Source organism: Cimex lectularius, unplaced genomic scaffold (genome assembly GCF_000648675.2).
Source record: "Cimex lectularius strain Harlan isolate CLEC.00 unplaced genomic scaffold, Clec_2.1 scaffold186, whole genome shotgun sequence".
Lineage (NCBI taxonomy): Eukaryota > Metazoa > Arthropoda > Insecta > Hemiptera > Cimicidae > Cimex > Cimex lectularius.
The window spans coordinates 150512-169289 of NW_019392979.1; the positions used below are offsets into that span (position 1 = coordinate 150512).

Sequence of the window (18778 nt, forward strand, 5' to 3'; positions counted from 1 at the left end):
ATCATACAAATAATATCAACAATATCAATAAAATGGTAGAAAAGTATGCTTATTTGCGAAATCAACACAATCCCAACGACAAAAACCAGACACCGGACGTATATTGTTTTATTTTAAACAATACGTATTTTTATGGTTATATTAGTTACAACATATTTATTTTAATGTAAACATGATTAAACGAGATCAGAAATTCGTCAGTTCAAATCAAAACGATTTTACGTACGATTTTCTAAAAGAAAATTCACCAAATAACCGGAAAATCATTCAATTTACATAACATTTTTTAAACAGTTTTTCTCTTACTGCTTTATTGAGGGTAAATCCAAGTAATAAATTATTGTTNTGCAAAATCATATAATAAAATCATTTTATCATACAAATAATATCAACAATATCAATAAAATGGTAGAAAATTATGCTTATTTGCAAAATCAACACAATCCCAACGACAAAAAACCAGACACCGGACGGATTTTGTTTTATAATTTGTTTTAAACAATACGTATTTTTATGGTTATATTAGTTACAACATATTTATTTTAATTTAAACATGATTAAACGAGATCAGAAATTCATCAGTTCAAATAAAAACAATTTTAAGTACGATTTTCTAAAAGAAAATTCACCAAATAACCGGAAAATCATTCAATTTACATAACATTTTTTAAACAGTTTTTCTCTTACTGCTTTATTGAGGGTAAATCCAAGTAATAAATTATTGTTATTACTTATAAATAAATACACGACACAATAAAACACAACACAGATACACTTATTTACACAGATATTCACGTTTTATACACTATTTACAAGTGAGGAAACACCCCCGTTTCTCTTAAAAAGCGGAATAGGGGATCCAACATTTGACTTGCTCGCCCGAGTACAGTTTTTATGTCAGGGTTCATGCCTACTCGCTCTCTGTAGGGGGCCAAGGCACGGCACTCCTCGACAAGATGAGACACACTGAGCAACCTTTCTGTACAAGCGGGACACCTGCGCGGGTTTTACCCAGAAGCAGATGTCCGTGTGTCAGACGGGTATGGCGAATCCTCAATCGAGTTAACACGATCCTATCATTTCGTTTCAGATTCTCATGAGGCCATCGTTCAGTCGTGTCCTTAACTCGCAGGAGCTTCTCGGACGACCCGGCCCACTGTCGCTGCCAACGCTTTCCCACAGCGTTCTTTACTGCTCGCACAGCGTCACCGGGCCGGATCGCTGTAGCTTGGTCTGAGGGCGAGACGTTATTGATTAAATTTATTCTATCACTAAATAACTTTCCGGTGTTTTGATGAAAATTCTTTCAAACCATCATAATTAAATAATTTTGAAAACTCATGTATTTTTGATCTCGTTAAATGTGGTTTACCTAAAGTTTAAAACAAACTACAAAATACGAATGTTCGGTTTTTTTCTGGAGTATATAGTTAAGTTTTACTAAATTATGTTAGCACAGACAAATGATATGTGGTAGTACACAAATCATCATTTAAATAAGTACAAGATAGTTTGGATTTGTTGGAGTTATGATTGACTATCCTTTCAATACATTATACTTATGTTAAATTAAACTTATTATAAACGTAGATCCAAATTTTTTTGCATTAAATTTTCACATTTCCTTTAACGGACGGTTGAGCTCGAATAAATGAGTTGTGCAGGTCGGACACAATCCCCTTCAGGATCATATCAAACTTTACCCGCCGACCTGTCTTGTATTGCGGGTTTTGCATAGTTTTCCTCTTTTTACAATTAGGTGCAAGATTATGAAGGATTAAGTTCTAACAGTCAAGAAAATATATTTTTAATTGTATCTTCTTCAAATTTTCATGGATAAAAATTTGAAATATGGTTCGATAAAGGCGATTTGACGACATTTTAAACTCTAACAGTGCTCAATTTAAGCATGTTCCTAATCAAAAAGAAGTGAATGGTCAGAAAACATTAACATACATTATGTAGGAAAAAATTAATATAATAAATTTTATTTCATTTGAACATTATAGTAAAAAACGAAAAAAGAGAAACGCCTTCTTTAGACGACAGTACTTATCAGGTTTTAAATTTCTTATAAAATTATTGCATTTGCATAAATTCTGCAAATCTTAATAAATTGATCTTGCGTAATGGCATTTTCTTGGTTAATATTATTATTGATGGAACAAGGAAATTCCCATTTCATAAAGGTTTGTGCTAATACGAATTAAATAATTTTTATCCAATTAAAGCATTAACCAAATTTTTTAATCTCTATTTTATAATCGTTTTGCAATAAAAGTAGTACACATAGTGGAATTCAAAAAAACAACAATAAAACCTCTGTTAAATAACAATTAATGAACTTAGGTGTGATAAATCGATAACCTCACAAAATAAATAGTAAAAAATAAATATATTTACAAGCATTTTATGCATGAATTATGCATATAATAAACTTGTAATAAACAACATGCGGAACAGAAGAACTAACTGTTTTTCACCACAGGAGTTACTCAATCTTTCATCACCGGCAAACTGCGAGATCTCTGGATATATGATTTACCCGGACCCTCTTTCTCATTTATAATCGGCCCAAATACGAAGAATACGACTTTCAAATCCATCAATCCGGCAATTAGGCAATGGAGAGGCGCATCAACCATGTTAATGATCAAATCTGTACGTGTGGAAAGAGGTTTTTCTTTGGTGTTTCTTCCATATCGATATCTGGCCCATAAATCGTATGCTGGTTATAGCGCAATAATCTTCCCAGATGCCAGTCTCCTAATGCAATTTTACATCTGTATAAAATATAATATTTAAGTTTTACTGAAAAATCAAATATGAATATATTTTAATTTTTTAACGGCGTCAATAAGATTGACACATTTTTATTATTAGTTTTATTACTATGAAAAGTATAATTTTATTAATATACAAATAATATAAAATTATAACCAAAAAAGATAATCATAAAATGTACGCCACAAGCGAGCATTATTTACAAAACTTTACACATTGTAGGAAAGTTTATTTTTCAAATTAATGGATTGTGTTTTAAAATTATTTTGCTGATATTATTTACTTGATATCATTACACAAAGAAAGCTGTGTGGGAGAGAGGGAGAGATNATTGACATTATTAAAACAAGAAAGCTGAGTCAGGGAAAGAGAAAAAGAGAAGAAGAGAGGAGAATGTAAGTGAGAAAACAAGAAATACAGTTAATAAAGTAAAATGAGATGCCATCAGACAAGATAGCAAGTGAAAAGATGGATTAAGCAAAGAAAGGAATTTACGCACGCCAAACCAGAAAAAGACTGGTACCTAAATAAATAAATGGTTTTCGTAATTGCTTTATTGATTAGAATGTAAACTATTTTTAATTTGATATTATTATTATACTCAAAAGAGTAAGAGGGAAAGTGAATGATAAAAAAGCGGAGTAAGAGAAAAGGAGGGAGTGGGTGAGAGAATCAGTGACAGAAAGAAAAAGAGAGATAAAGGTAGATAAATAGATAGATAGAGATAGATAGATAGATAGAGAGACAGAGAGAGAGAGAGAGAGAGAGAGACAGAAAGAGAGAATGAGTGAGATGGTAAGAACGAGTAGGAAATCATAAATCATATTTACTTAGTTGTGCAATTGTCAAAAAAATTACCACAATATTGGGCCATAATTGAACTTCATATATAATTATCCATAGGTACCTCCTGTTATAGTATTAATTAGTACAATACTAATTACTTTTCTATCGTGTTACCGGCTAAAAATAACGAGCACTATGTTGTTATATCATTTTCACAATTAACTGGGTACTTTCTCATTTAATAAAAGATCTAGAGATTAATAAATTTTCCAAACTTCATTTTTTAATGAAAACTGATCTCTTGTGTATTTCTCTTGTATATTCTCTTGTATATTATATTTGTATACGATTACAAACGAAAACTATTTCTAATAATTTACACGGTTAACAAGAATATAAAAATTTACTTTCAATGAAATAATTATGATTTCGACCAAAATGAATGAAGCTTTAGCTAAGTCGTGAGGACAAGATCTAACAACCGTGTATTCTAAATTATAATTGTCACTTAAAAACTAAGTTTAGTACTTAATAACTATCTCTCAACACGACACGAAAGAATGGCAAAATTACACAGAACACAAACACTTTGGACCCTGAACATGATCTCAATAAACATCGAAAGTTGGCACGAAAAAGAAAATGTTTTTCTGAAACCTACATCACACCAGACCGCATCTCACGATTGCTGAATACTTAATAACTATCATTAATAATCTTCTCTATTTCGATAAGGTGATCTCACCACAAAACTAATTAAACACGGATATATTTGTAAACGTAGTGGTGGACAAAGGACTGCAGGACACAAGGGCAGTGTGTCAGGAACACACTGTGTATTCGTGGCAGTTCATTTTGAGATTGTCTCACGTAACAAGAAAAGTTAATTTGAGTTTTATTTAATTTTTAAAATTTGTGGTTTTCCATTTTATAAATCGTGTGTTGTGTTTGGTGAAAAAATTTCGTTTTATGTTTAAATTAGTTTAAAGAATAATCATGTTTGTTAAATGGAACAGTGTTATTAGAATACGACTCATGTCAACCATCATTATCTAAATTATTAATATTTATTAAAAGATTACCGACAGATATAAAGAAACGATAGAACAATCTTAATGTCTTGGTTTCTACTATTTTCTTTGCTACTTACTCTTCTTGTCTCACTTGCTCACTCTCTCTCTCTCTCTCTCTTTCTTTCTCTTCCAGTTTCTCTCTCCTCTTTCTCGTTCTGTCTCTGTCTCTCTCTCTTTCTTTCTCTTTCAGTTTCTCTCTCCTCTTTCTCGTTCTGTCTCTGTCTCTCTCTCTTTCTTTCTCTTTCAGTTTCTCTCTCCTCTTTCTCGTTCTGTCTCTGTCTCTCTCTCTTTCTTTCTCTTTCAGTTTCTCTCACCTCTTTCTCTTTCTGTCTCTGCCTCTCTCTCTTTCTTTCTCTTTCTGTTTCTCTCTCTACTCTTTCTTTCTTCTCTCCCTCTTTCTTTCTGTCTCTCTCTCTCACTGTCTCTTTCTTTCGCTTTCTCTCTCCACTCTCTCTCTCTCTTTCTGTCTCTCTCTCTCTTTCTTTCTCTTTCTGGCTCTCTCTCTTTCTGTCTCTCTCTCTCTTTCTTTCTCTTTCTGGCTCTCTCTCCATTCTCTCTCTCTCATTCTCACACAGAAGCACAGTTTTTTGCCGAATTTATATGTTTTCTTAATGTACAAACAAGTGTTCACATATGTTAATAATGCATTTTATTTATGTATCAACTTTGTAACTTGTAAACTATCAACTTTTTCATGTTCTACAATTGATTACTTTTATTCTACAATTGATTATTAAAATAAATATCGAGAATAGTTTCTTCATTGTTTTGTCTTTTTCGCTGAATGAAATAAATCAAATTTTCATGGATGTGCAGACCTGGAAAATGGTGTATAAAATGTTAGATACAGAAACCGAAACCCAAGGTGATAACTGGCTGACAGCTTGGGCGTGGGCGTCTGGGGTAATATAAATAAGGTCTGTGTCGTGATATAACATGCTTTCTCCAGAACAATGGTGGTCGACCATTAGATGGCTAGATCGTGAGAGGCCAAGTTGTGTAAGACGAAGTCCTATCTTCCTAGACTCTCAGCGTTCCTACATATTTTAGAAATTGTTATTATCTTAAAAGATAGAATTAAAAAAATAATAGGCCACTGCGTCTAATAAGCTCAGTTAATTTATTGATTATAAAAAGATTGCCCAATCAATTTATTTTATTTAAATATAATGCATTTAGTGAAATAATAAGTTTCATTACGTGGCGAGATAAAACTTTTTTATTGTTATTTAACAAATATTTAACTATGTTTCTATATGTTAAATAAAGTAAATGTATATAATCTTATATCTATATGTCTAAACTTACATTTTAAACGAACTTTTTAAATGGAAAACTGCATGAAAGTTAGCTTGTATACAAGCATAATTGCTAAGGAAATGATAAATGATGTATCGATACAATGAGAGCAAGAAGAAATAAAAACAATACGATAATCAAATATAATTAGTTTACATTTTACCACAAAAGGCGAAAAATTAAGAAATAATATTTATTAAAATTAGGTCTTATATATATAACAATTTATTAATCTGTATCTAAATTAAACTTTACTATTTAGATTATCTTGCCCAAATTTAATAGTTCACAACGCATTTTTTGTAATTTAACATCATTGTTTCTTCTGTTATTTACAAAATTTTGGTTATAAGTTGACTTGATGATGATAAATAACTTTTTTAGCCAATCGTTGTGTATGATATTAAAAATAGACGTTTAAAAACTAAGACTGTAGAATTTAAATTTTTTCACTAAAAATTGTAGAATGGGAAAATGAAAACACCCAGCGATTAATTTCCATTTTTATTGGACAATTAAAAAAGTCCAATCGATATATGTTTGTAATACCAGGACTTGAAGATGACCTGAATAAACTAAAAAGTCAGCAATAAAACTGAAAGGTGTTTTCTGAAATTCATGTAACCTGACCTCCTCACTACTTCAACCATTTAAAATACCTTCCTGTTAAAAATGATATTTTTAATAATCTTTAATCACCTATGCAATAAACATATAAAGAAAAATCCATAACAGCATCACGTTTTTAAGTAACAAATGGTTAGTTTAGAATAGTCCTGTCTGTGGGACTATGAGTCAATAGTATACTAACAAAATTAAATCCATTATATTTTGTGGTCCGATTGACCAAATAACTTCTTTCAATTAATTAATGTAATGTTGGCTGAAATGAAAAACTTAGTGTCACCAGGGGGATTCGAACCAACGACCTTCGGCTAAATACGCCGCCGCTCTACCACTTCGTGACGTCGATCTACTCGGACACCAACTTCCACCTCAACCCACCTTTCGAATTTTCTCTCCTTTTTGCCATTTTTCAATCACCTCATTCATTTTCATTAATTGAAAGAAGTTATTTGGTCATCGGATCACGAAATATAATGGTTTTAATAAGTAAAACGAAGTATATCTTCACTAAAGTTCTCCGTGGCCATTTCATTTGCGCCGAGAATCGAATCCTGATTACACGTTTCAAAAATGGCAAAAAGGAGGGAAAATTCGAAAGGTAGGTTGAAATGGGAAGGTGGTGTTCGTGTGGATCGAAGTGACGATAGCTCAAGTGGTAGAGCAGCGGCGTATTTGGCCGAAGGTCGTGGGTTCGAATCCCGCTCGTGACGCTAACTTTTTCATTTCAAGCAATACCTTACATAAAAATTAATTAATCGAAAGAGTACAGTTCAGAACCTGCTTCATTTAGATTTTTGCATGTTTTTTCTGTTATTTAAAAATTGTTGCAACAGTTTGATTTTTAATATGGGAAAGCCAGGTTCATCACCACTTGAAATTAAACTAGGTACGTAGTAAATAAAGTAACGCAATTTTAACAATGGATATATGCTGGAGTATTAAATTTCAATTACAATATTTCAACATAGATTCGAAAATTTATATTCCCTCTTTAATAAAAAAAAAGAGATAAAATAAAACATTTTTTTTATTAATCGTGAAAGATAAAAGTCCAATTTTACAGCTGTATAACAGGAACTGTTTATTACCCAAACGGGACAGACTAGAATTTTTATGAAAAAGATTATTTGTAGATGAATTATCATAATTTATTTTATATTATGTAAAATTGATTTACTATATCGATTTTGACTACTCTATAGATAAAAAACGAAAACATAAAGTATTAAACTTTAACTTCCCGCAAATTTTTATTAAGAAACACTATAATTATATATTATATGTATATTTACCCTATCAAATTAAATATTTATCGACTATATTCTGTGAAAAATTAGGTTACGTAACAATCGACATAATGCAGTGATCGCAATCCCTTTATGATCCTTTCTTTCTATTGCACGAGTATAAAATCTCCATAATTATACAACTTTCCAACGTGTCATTTGTGTTATCCTCACATGACAAAATTAACATAAATCTATGTGAATTATTTAAAACATAAAAATACGTGTTGCATTACATTTTCGCGCAACCCTGATAACTAATAATAAACTACTTTTTTCGCACGATTGAAAACTTATTATCAAACGTCCATAAGGATTTATTGATGGGAATTCTCCTCGTGGGACTTTTTCAGGACCAGGGAAATAACAGTGTGATATCACAATCCGAACTTTTTTTAAGACTTCCACTTATTGTTGAGAGATGCATTACACGGTAGGCGGATCGCACTCAACGGAAAGATCACAATCTCGTTTTCAATCGTTGTCGATTATCGCGATGGATTGAGATCGGATCGATGATCCACAATACGAGGTCGTGACACCGAATCTCAGGCACAACATGGCAATTATTCACTATTTAGTCTTCTATTCTTTCTCGAACAGCATTGAAGCGAAAGAAAGGAGGTCAACCTTCAATCTGACTTAAGATGCTTTATTACAAAATTAATTAATTTACCTGATTTATGTGTACTTCTGGTAGAATAATCGAAAGCAGTCATTTCTTAGAAAGAAGTAGTACTATAACATTTAAAAAAATAATTATGTGTAATGTTGGCTAAGAAATACAAAAATTTTTCGATTATAAAACAATGTCATAACCAAAAATGATGGAAAATCGTTTTACACTTCACTGCATATTATAAAATGTAACAATATAAAATAACAACAGAAAATCTAAATATTAAATTACAGTTATTGCCAAAAATGTATTTTTAGCCAACAAATGGTAAATAAAGCGTGTGATATTCTCTTTTCATAATTTACTTTAATTAATAAACAAATAGGGAAAATCATTTATTAAAAGTTTCAATGTAAAGTAATACGAAAAATGATCAGAAATATATTACAGTATTGTTATATAAAATATTTATGTCGTAAATCCTCAAAAACATAATAGCAGATTCACTAGTTTTAGTGATCCGCTTGACCAATTAATATCTTTCAATTAATTAAGGTTTTTAGTTGAGATAAAAAAGTCAATGGCACGAGCGGGATTCGAACTTGAACCAAACTTCGAAACCACTTGAGATATCGTGACCTCGATCCTCTCGGACACTAATTTCCCATCTCAACCCCACTTTTTGAATTTTCCCTCCTTTTTGCCATTTTGCAAATGTCGTGTAATCTATTTGATTCTCGTATCGTAATTAATTAATTCAATTATCATTTTTATCTCAAGCGGACCACTAAAACTATTGAATTTAATAAGTAAAAATGAAGAATACTTTCACTAAAGCTTTCCGTGGCCATTTCATTTGTCGCCGAGAATCAAATAAATTAGGCGACATTTGAAAAATGGTAAAAAGGAGGAAAAATTCAAAAGGTTGGGTTGAGATGGGAAGTGTCCGAGTGGATCGAAGTCACGATATCTCAAATGGCAGCGGCGTAAATATCCGAGGGTCGTGGGTTCGAATCCAGCTCGTGACGCTGACTTTTTTATCTCAACTAAAAACCTTAATTAATAACAGCAAATATTTTACAAAAAAATTATTAGAAAGGATATCGAGTACATCGCAATTGAAGCAAAGATTTTCCTTTCTTTATAATCTGTAAATAGAATCGTAAAATCTGAGAAATCTTACATTAATTATTCTTTATAACCTACTGGTGAAAAATGAGAAGCAACAAAACCCCTAAAAATTTTTGCATTTAAAATCTTGAAGCTTCGACTGTTACTGTGTTTAAAGTCTCTTTTCGATATATAAGGTTTTACTCTATGACAAGTACATATTTTTTTTAAATCAACAGATAAAGGAAGGATTATATTTTCGGTGACATTTCCGATACATTCCGTGGACATATTTGATCTTCAACTTAATTAAGAAAAATTTTATTTAAAAAAGTTGATATATTTAACCTCGTTTGCTGAACATTCAATTCATAATTGCATTATGCTTGAAACAATTTGTTCAATGTTGCAGAAAGGTTGCTAACATTTTAAATTGTTGATAATAATTTTGATGTCATGATGATAATTTCATGAAGACATGACGATGAAGAGGAATTTCTCTGACTCCTAGAAAGTCCTTTAACGAATTTATTGTTTTTTTCAAATTGGAAATAGTCTGATGAAATTAAAAAAATCAAAACACCCACACAATGAACGTATAGCAATCTGACAGAAATAAAATTAAATGGTGTAGGCTGTTTTTAATTAAGCCATGTTTGAAGGTGAATCTTTTTACTTTTGTATTAATATGGAACTAACATTGCCGGAAGGTCGCAAAAAATAAAAAGATGTACCTTAATTAAATCAATACTTTGAACTTAAATAAATTAATAATATATCTGCACCATAATGGTTAAATGGCTGGAAAATAAATAAAAAATCAATCACTGTTGCTGAAAAAATGATGTTTATGGTAATAATTGTTTAGTTTTATAATATTTTAAAATTAATTTTTCTTTCAATATTTCGTATCTATGGTATAAAATATTCCTAAAAAAGTATTGTTTATATTAGTAATTTCCAGAGGCGCCGTTAGCCACAACGGTTAACCCGATGCTCATCACTGCATCATCAAGGTAAGATCCAGCAGCCATCCAAACACACAAATTTTGTCCAAAAACACCGTCATCCGGGTTACATACTCACGCTTCTTGTCCCATAAACATAGTATTATGGCATGACAACTTGTCCCAGAAACGCGTTACGGGATGGCAAATTATCTCATACGATGACTACTATTCCCATAAACAATATATATATATATATAGATTGATATATATATATATACAGAGAGAGATAGAGAGAGAGAGAGAGAGAGAGAGAGAGAGAGAGAGAGAGAGAGAGAGAGAGAGAGAGAGAGAGAGAGTTTTGATGGTGAAATTACATAAAAGTGTGTGTGTGTAGTTTTGTAAATTATGGTTAATTTTGACATTTCGTTAGTTTGCAAGTTGGTGGGCGATTATAGCCAACTTGGTTTTACTAGTTCGTCCTTCGTCATTTATTATTCTAAGTATAGGCTCCACTCTTAACTTACAAATACAGCAACACCAGGCTGACTATCGGAGAAAAAAAATATTTCAAGATATTTCAAACTTTTATTACCTACCTCCGAATTCGAGATAATTGTGACTTTTCAATAATGAAAGTTAATTAAGTAGCTATTGTGAAACTTTGTCCGATAGTTCTAAACATCGTTGACTTTTACATCCATAATTAATCCATAAACTTATTAGCGTTTGTACATGCATGTATATGACATTGGAGGATAAAATCGTGAGAAGTTGTAGGTGGTGTTCCAGGAATAAACTCCTACACGTTTGAACTTTGCGCTTGAGAATGAACGAATGTCAATAAACAAATTATATTATTTAAACTTGCCCTTGTAAAAACGTCTTAAACATAAAGAACCGACAATGAGAGCTGCCGGACTTCTCTTCCCTAATTACGACCGGATTCGAAAAGGTGCAGGACACCTTTCTCTGCCCTTGAGGACATCTTTCCAATGTTCTGTTTACACCATGCGAGAGGTTTGACAATTAAATGATGCAACTGAATATTACGTGAATGATGCCGGCGGCTCTGGATGGGAAGATGAGGGTGGAGGGGGCCAACGCCTTCCTCCACCTCCTGGGACGAGATTTCAAGTCTTCGTCCTATATAAGTCCGACTTACCTTTCATACTCCAGTTCTATCGGAACAATGTTTAAGGTAGGTTTAGAAATGGTTCCAATGCTTGTGGCCATTGCTTCGCACGATTTTCGGTATAAGGATTGTTTTTCTTTTAAAAAAATTACAAATCGCTTAATATTATTGTTATAAAGTTTTACATTAGGCTGACAAAACGAACGTGAGTTGTTTACAGCATGTCTTCTAAAAATTCTGCATGACAATTTGCAAGAGTGCACTGCAAGGGGTTAGGAAATCCATGTTCAAGGAAGAGGTTATAAGTGAAAGTTCATCGTTTTAATGCATATTTCGTGTTAATACATGCGCATTATAAAACTGAAATAGTCTCCACATCATGGAACATAACGCAATTAGTAATTGAATTAAAAGCAGAAATAATTTTTAACATTAAATTTTACTTGATTAAAAAATGCATGTTTTTTGTTTTTAAGGGTACTGATATTTAAAAAAAAACTAGTTTTTAGCCTGAAAGATATTTTTCACTTTCTCTAATCATGGTTTATTGTAAATGTAGAAGTTGTTAAAATTTTGAATAAATTATAATTTCAATCATGCCCAATATATAACTAATTGAAATTGCATGACTTAGGCAGCAGCTTTCACAACTGGATTAACAATTTATTTCAACCTTCCGCAAGAACTGGGTTAACATTTATGAAACATAAAAAAAAAACAAGAACGCGGAAGGGTGGATAACGATTGAATAATCGTTCTTTTTTGGGATGGCTTTTAACTCCTTTTTAGTCGGTAACGGTTTGCTTTTTGCTTTTTATGCTTGTTTATGATTTAGGCTTATCCACAGGCCCTGGTTGTCGCTAGCTGTCTGGCATCCGTGCTAGCGTTTCCGCAGCACCAGAACCAAAACTTCCAACAACTACAACGGCAACAGCAGCCGCCCCAGCAGCAACAGCAGCAGCAGCAGCAGCAGCAACAGAACCTAAGAGCGGCCACGCCTCCAGTTCCAATCGTCTCATTGGACAACAGTGTTAACCATGATGGATCCTACACATACAGGTGATTATGATTAATTAATTATTTACTTAAAAAACAATGAAATGTAACTTATTTATAACACATAGTAAAATTATTCATTGATCAATGGGAACGCACTATTTAATTAAATATCGTGCTCATACAATATTATTATAACTTTTGTTCTAATATGTAAGTGCTAATGAATAATGATATTATTTTAACTAGGAAAATAATTAAAAATAAAATATAAAAACCATCATTTTCAATCTCTGGATCTTTTTGATAGTTTAGAATATAAAATATTATTTTTCAATTAATTAATCTTTTTATAAGGTATTGGTTGAGATAAAAAAGTCATTGTCACGAGCTAGATTCGAACCCTCGACCCTTAGGGTACCGCGGTAGCCGAGTGGTTAGCATGAGAGACTCTCACGCCGCGGTGGTGGGTTCGATTCCCACCGTCGCCTCTGGCCCTTTTTTCCCGATAACCCCCAATTTGAACAACATATATAAGAGATTCGTCATGGCTAATATGCAAGGATCATAAGGCCAATTAAAAAAAAAAAAAAACCTCGACCCTCGACTTCATAAAATATAACTTCACGAAAGCCCTCCGTGGCCAATTCATTTGTCGCCGAGAATCAAATAGATTACACGACATTTGAAAAATGGCAAAAAAAGGAGGGAAAATTAGAAAGGTGGGGTTGAGATGGGAAGTGTCCGAGTGGATCGAAGTCACGATAGCTCAAGTGGCAGCGGCGTAAATATCCGAGGGTCGTGGGTTCGAATCCAGCTCGTGACGCTTACTTTTTTTAGCTCGACCAATACCTTATATAAAGATTAATTAATTGAAAAAAGTTATTCGGTCAATCGGACCACGAACTCTAATCAATTTAATAAAATATTACGAATAAATAAAAGGAAAACAATCCAATTTTTCCAAATCAAATATTAATCTTAGGAAGGCAGTCGTAAAATTCAATATAAAAATTTCCAATAATATTTTATTAATATTTGTTCGAATTTAAAAAAAAAAATTGGTTAATATAGTTATGCATATGTATGCACTCTACCTTAAAAGAAACCATAGAATGAAAGTCCATCCATTGAAAGTTCATAGAAAAATCCCTGAAACGAATCCAAAACTTCCGAAAAATCTGTCCATTAAACTGTTGACCTTGTGGACTCCTATCTTAATCCACCGAATTAAATAAAAGAGAGTTCCAGCACCGGTTGGTTGCTCTTCATACTGTCTCTTGGTCTGACAGATCAGTAATATTTGTACATAACTATACTATTTGCTCAATGTATATTTTGAACAGCTAGCAATAAATAAAATAAATAGTCTAAAAAAACTAAACTATTAAATTTTTTTAAATATTTAATAGATGTCAAGGTGTTTTGTTTTTTATTTTCAGTCAACATACATTCGTGTACGTTCTTCGGTATATTATTGTATACTGCTCAAATTGGGTTCTACATTTATTTCTATCGGTTTAAAATATTTATATATGATTCATTTCTACTCGTTTAGGGAGTCGCTCCGACCGAGTGGTCTTTTTTTTTTTTTTTTTTTTTTTTTTTAATAATGTGAACAAGTATTGTATTGAGGTTTGACCCCTCGTCCATGACATCCAATGGGATGTTGGACGTTAAGCCCTACTGTACCTACAGGAATTATTTTACTTTTACTCTTTCAAAGGTGTTTCAATAAATTATATTTACAAATACATATAAACATTTACGAGGTAAATGGTGTATTATTAACAATTACAAATTAAGTTAAAAAGACGTGTCACGCGTGGGACTCAAGCCGATGACCGAGTGGGTTCGAGTCCCACCCGTGACGCATCCTTTTTTACTCTAACTGAATTTCTAATTGTTTATCATACATCATTTACCTAGAAAGGTGTATTATATATTATATATATAATAAGGTATATATATATATATATTATTTAGAATTGTAAATAAATCGAACATTTCGACAAATTTTCATATGTTGTTTTGGATGGAACATGAGATTATGTACGAAAATTTGTTCCTTTATCACATTTGGTTGATTAAATCATCATTTTAAAATAACAGTGTGGAAATTTTCCATTATGGGCCTTAGTTTGCACAAGAAGAGGTGCAAATAAAACAAAATTATTTGACGAAAGGAATAAACATTGACAGGAATAAAAAATATTAGTTCTGTAAATACATAAGGTTAAATTAATAAACAATAAATTCACTAATTTCGTGGTCCGCTTGACCAATTAATATATTACAATTAATTAAGGTTTTTTGGTTGAGATAAAAAAGTCAATGGCACAAGCGGGATTCGAACCCACGATCTTCGGCTAGATACGCCAATGCTCTTCCACTTGAGCTATAGTGACCTCGATCCACTCGGACACTAACTTCCCATCTCAACCCCACCATTTGAATTTTCCCTCCTTTTTGCCATTTTTCGGCGTATCTAGCCGAAGATCGTGGGTTCGAATCCCGCTCGTGCCATTGACTTTTTTATCTCAACCAAAAAACCTTAATTAATTTTAATAAACAATATTGATTTGAGCGAATTAAAACTCTATGAACAGTTCTTAAATTAGAACTTTTCCCTGATATAGTTAAACCATTTTTTAAAGTTTAGCTAAATGAAAAAATGCTGAAGGAAATAAGCTCTGCATACCATAGACTAACATTTCTCATTAGAATATTTTTATTTAAAATAATTAGATCACTTTTACATCTGAATATATTTACTAATGTTAATGTTGTTTGTGTATGTTTATTTTATAACATATCAAAATAAATAGGATAAATTCGTATTATGCATACCAATTAGTAAAATAAAATGAATAAATAAAATTAAAAACCATATAAAACTACTAAATATACAGGTGATTTTATATATACGAGCATATTTATATACAATATAATAAACAGCATAAAAATATATAATTTATATTTCATACAACTTTATACAACATGAATGTGCAACTTCGTACAAGTTCTCGTCCAAGGAAATATGAATTTTGTTTTCATTTTATCTGAAAATCTTGTGATATCACTAAGTTCCTTGTTGTATATGGTTTTATTTAGACATACTTTTTTTTAAATCAAACGTGGAGAAAACAGTTGGTATAAGCGTAACGTAATTAACAGTAAAAATCTTTCTAAGTTAAAAGCCCATGTTGAACTGGCATTGGGTACGTCGATAGTCGTGCGTTCAAGTACATAACATAACTCCGAGACTACCGAACAGACATCCACTGTTGACCGTCGACCAGTGTCAACTAAATATTACCTGCATTAACGAAAGTTGCCGGCGATATAACGGATAATTACGGATGTTGTTGGCCAGCGAGTCAGTGAATTCACGTGGTAGTTCCTTGCTGAAGATGATGTGAAACCGTTTGGGCGGAATTGGAACATGCGGAATCAGACCGGCACAGATTTCTATCAAGTGTCCATAAGTTTTACAAGTATGAACATGAAAAACACCTAGCAGTTTGATCTAAAGTTGTAAAGCTTGTTTGTATCCGATTTAAAGATTCCATGTATTAGGGAGGGGTAGATATAGTGGGAGAAAGAGTTGGAAGAGAGAGAGAGAGAAAGAGAAACAAGTAAGTTTCTGCTGACGAGTATAAAAGAATCTTACAAAACTCAACGTATAAGATCAACTAATCTCACCTACTTTTGTGTGTACAAGTTTAAAAAGTTTTAACTTTTCAGTTTCGAGGGTGGAGACGGTACCAGAGCTGAACAGAGCGGTCAGCTGAAGACTATCGGCCAGGAAGCCGGTGAGGTCTCTCGAGGATCCTACTCCTATGTGGGAGACGACGGCAAAACTTACTCGGTTTCGTACACCGCGGACGAAACGGGATACCATCCAGTCGGTGACCACCTCCCGCAGCCACCACCGATCCCAGAGGCGATCCTGAGGAGCCTGGAGTATCTGGCGACCGCACCACCGCCCAAGGAGGAAAACAACTAGTCTTTCTGTGACTTGACGACGTATCTCTGTTCTTTATTTATTTTTTTTATCTACATTGAAACTCGGCTTAGTAAGGTGGATTTTATGAAACGTTTTCAAAATTATTTTGCACCAATCACCGGTGGGTACCAGAAAACATGAAACTTGTGATAAATTAATTTTAGTTGGTTTAATAATGCAATGGCTGCGGTGAAACTGTATTACTGTCCTCGATTAAAAAAAAATTATATATATTATATAGTAAAAGAAACGTCCAGCTCTACTAATGTTAATTGCAGACTCAACAATAAAAAGGCAAAGAAAAAAAAACTTTCTTGGATATCATGATAATTTGAGCCTGCACCTTAATTTAAGATTTATATCAAACGAAAAATAAAACCCGTAATAAACTATGCGCTAATTTTTAATATGATACTTCCTTTTCCTTGCAATTATTATATTTCTTCATGTTGAGCTTGATTTAACATATTCAAATCTTCATTTCATCAGCACTTTGTCCACACAACTGATTTTATATTACATAAAAATCGTTTATGAAAAGTGTGGTGATTAGTGACCGTTCGTCGATGATTATTCGGAAATCGTGAGATGCGGTCTGGTGTGATGTACGTTTCGATATTTATTGAGATCATCTTCGGGGCCTGGGATTTACAAACATTGTTTAAATTTAACAAATACATTTAGGATGTGGAAAAGTGAATTTATACAAGCCAAAATATATTTTTTATATTCAATCAAAGCAAAATCTCACTGGCACTCTCAACACGACACGCAAGAATGGCACAATTACACAGAAGACAAACACTTTGAGTGAGTAGAAATACTTTGATCGAATATAAAAAATATATTTTGCATTGTATAAATTCACTTTTCCACATCGTAAATGTATTTGTTAAATGTAAACAATGTTTGTAAATCCCAGGCCCTGAAGATGATCTCAATAAAGATCGAAACGCTGGCACGATAAAAACAATGTTTTCTGAAACCTACATCACACCAGACCGCATCTCACGATATCTGAATAATTATAACACAATTTAAACACTTTTTTCCAAAATTAAAGATCCCACATCAATAACAGATAAATCTGATGTAATCTACAAAATCAATTGTTTAAACTGTCCGGCAACATACATCGGTCTTACATCCCAATATCTGGATAAGAGAGTAATGCAACATATCTATGATTGCAAAAAAACCAATCAAAATCCTACAGCACTCGCTAGCCAACATTTTGAACACAAACACAATTTCGACTGCAACAATCCAAAAACATTACACACAGAAGAAAACAAACATAAACCTAACTTTTTAGAATTGGTTTACATCAACAGAGATAAAGCATCAATTACAGAAAAGACACATGTAAACTCGGTCACAGCTACGCCAACATCATTAATCAAATTCAATATAGAACACACATATATGATCACATCACACAAAACACATAACATACAAAACCTTCATCACATGCTACACATTAAACATTTTTACATAGACTAATTTTTGAAAAATTTAGCTCTCCTTTCCCTAATTATCCCCGTATATCCTGAAAGGATAATCAGACCGAACCATTACCCATTCTTTTTCATTGTCAGATCCTTTCAACAGTAAGAAGCGGACTCCTCAAATAATTTTATAAAAAGAGTACAAAAATTTTTCTATTCCTACTTCCTTCTCCAACCCTTCAAAATCAAACATGTATAAACATAAAACATCAATATCTTACTGGCAGTCTCAACACGACAGACAAGTCAGAGCGGGATTCGAACCCACGACCTTCGGCATGATACGCCGCTACTCTACCACTTGAGCTATCGTAACTTCGATCCACTCGGAGACCAACTTCCCATCGCTCAAGTGGTAGAGGAGCGGCGTATCTAGCCGAAGATCGTGGGTTCGAATTCAGCTCGTGACACTGACTTTTTTATCTCAACGAAAAACCTTAATTAATTGAAAGTTATTAATTGCTCAAGCAGACCACGAAAACTAGTGAATTTTTTTTTATAATTATTCAGAAATCGTGAGATAGGGTCTGGTGTGATGTAGGTTCCAGAAAAACATTTTCTTTATCGTGCCAACGTTTCGATCTTTATTGAGATCATCT

General features: G+C 32.6%; 1 protein-coding gene across 1 annotated transcript; it reads left to right on the forward strand.

Moving 5' to 3' along the window:
• The first annotated feature begins 11576 nt into the window (after positions 1 to 11576).
• On the forward strand, positions 11577 to 17063 carry LOC106665307 (endocuticle structural glycoprotein SgAbd-8-like). Its single transcript, XM_024229565.1, has 3 exons — positions 11577 to 11732; positions 12514 to 12725; positions 16410 to 17063. Exons 1-3 carry the CDS (start codon positions 11589 to 11591, stop codon positions 16669 to 16671), a joined length of 618 nt encoding a protein of 205 aa, XP_024085333.1. The 5' UTR covers positions 11577 to 11588; the 3' UTR covers positions 16672 to 17063.
• The last annotated feature ends 1715 nt before the right edge of the window (positions 17064 to 18778 follow it).

Excerpts from the sequence above, each read along its gene's own strand:
- LOC106665307 (XM_024229565.1), top strand. The coding sequence starts at position 11,589 with ATGATGCCGGCGGCTCTGGATGGGAAGATGAGGGTGGAGGGGGCCAAC. Across the intron at positions 11,733-12,513 it reads CTATCGGAACAATGTTTAAG|GCCCTGGTTGTCGCTAGCTG; the intron begins GTAGGTTTAGAA and ends GCTTATCCACAG. Across the intron at positions 12,726-16,409 it reads GATGGATCCTACACATACAG|TTTCGAGGGTGGAGACGGTA; the intron begins GTGATTATGATT and ends TTAACTTTTCAG.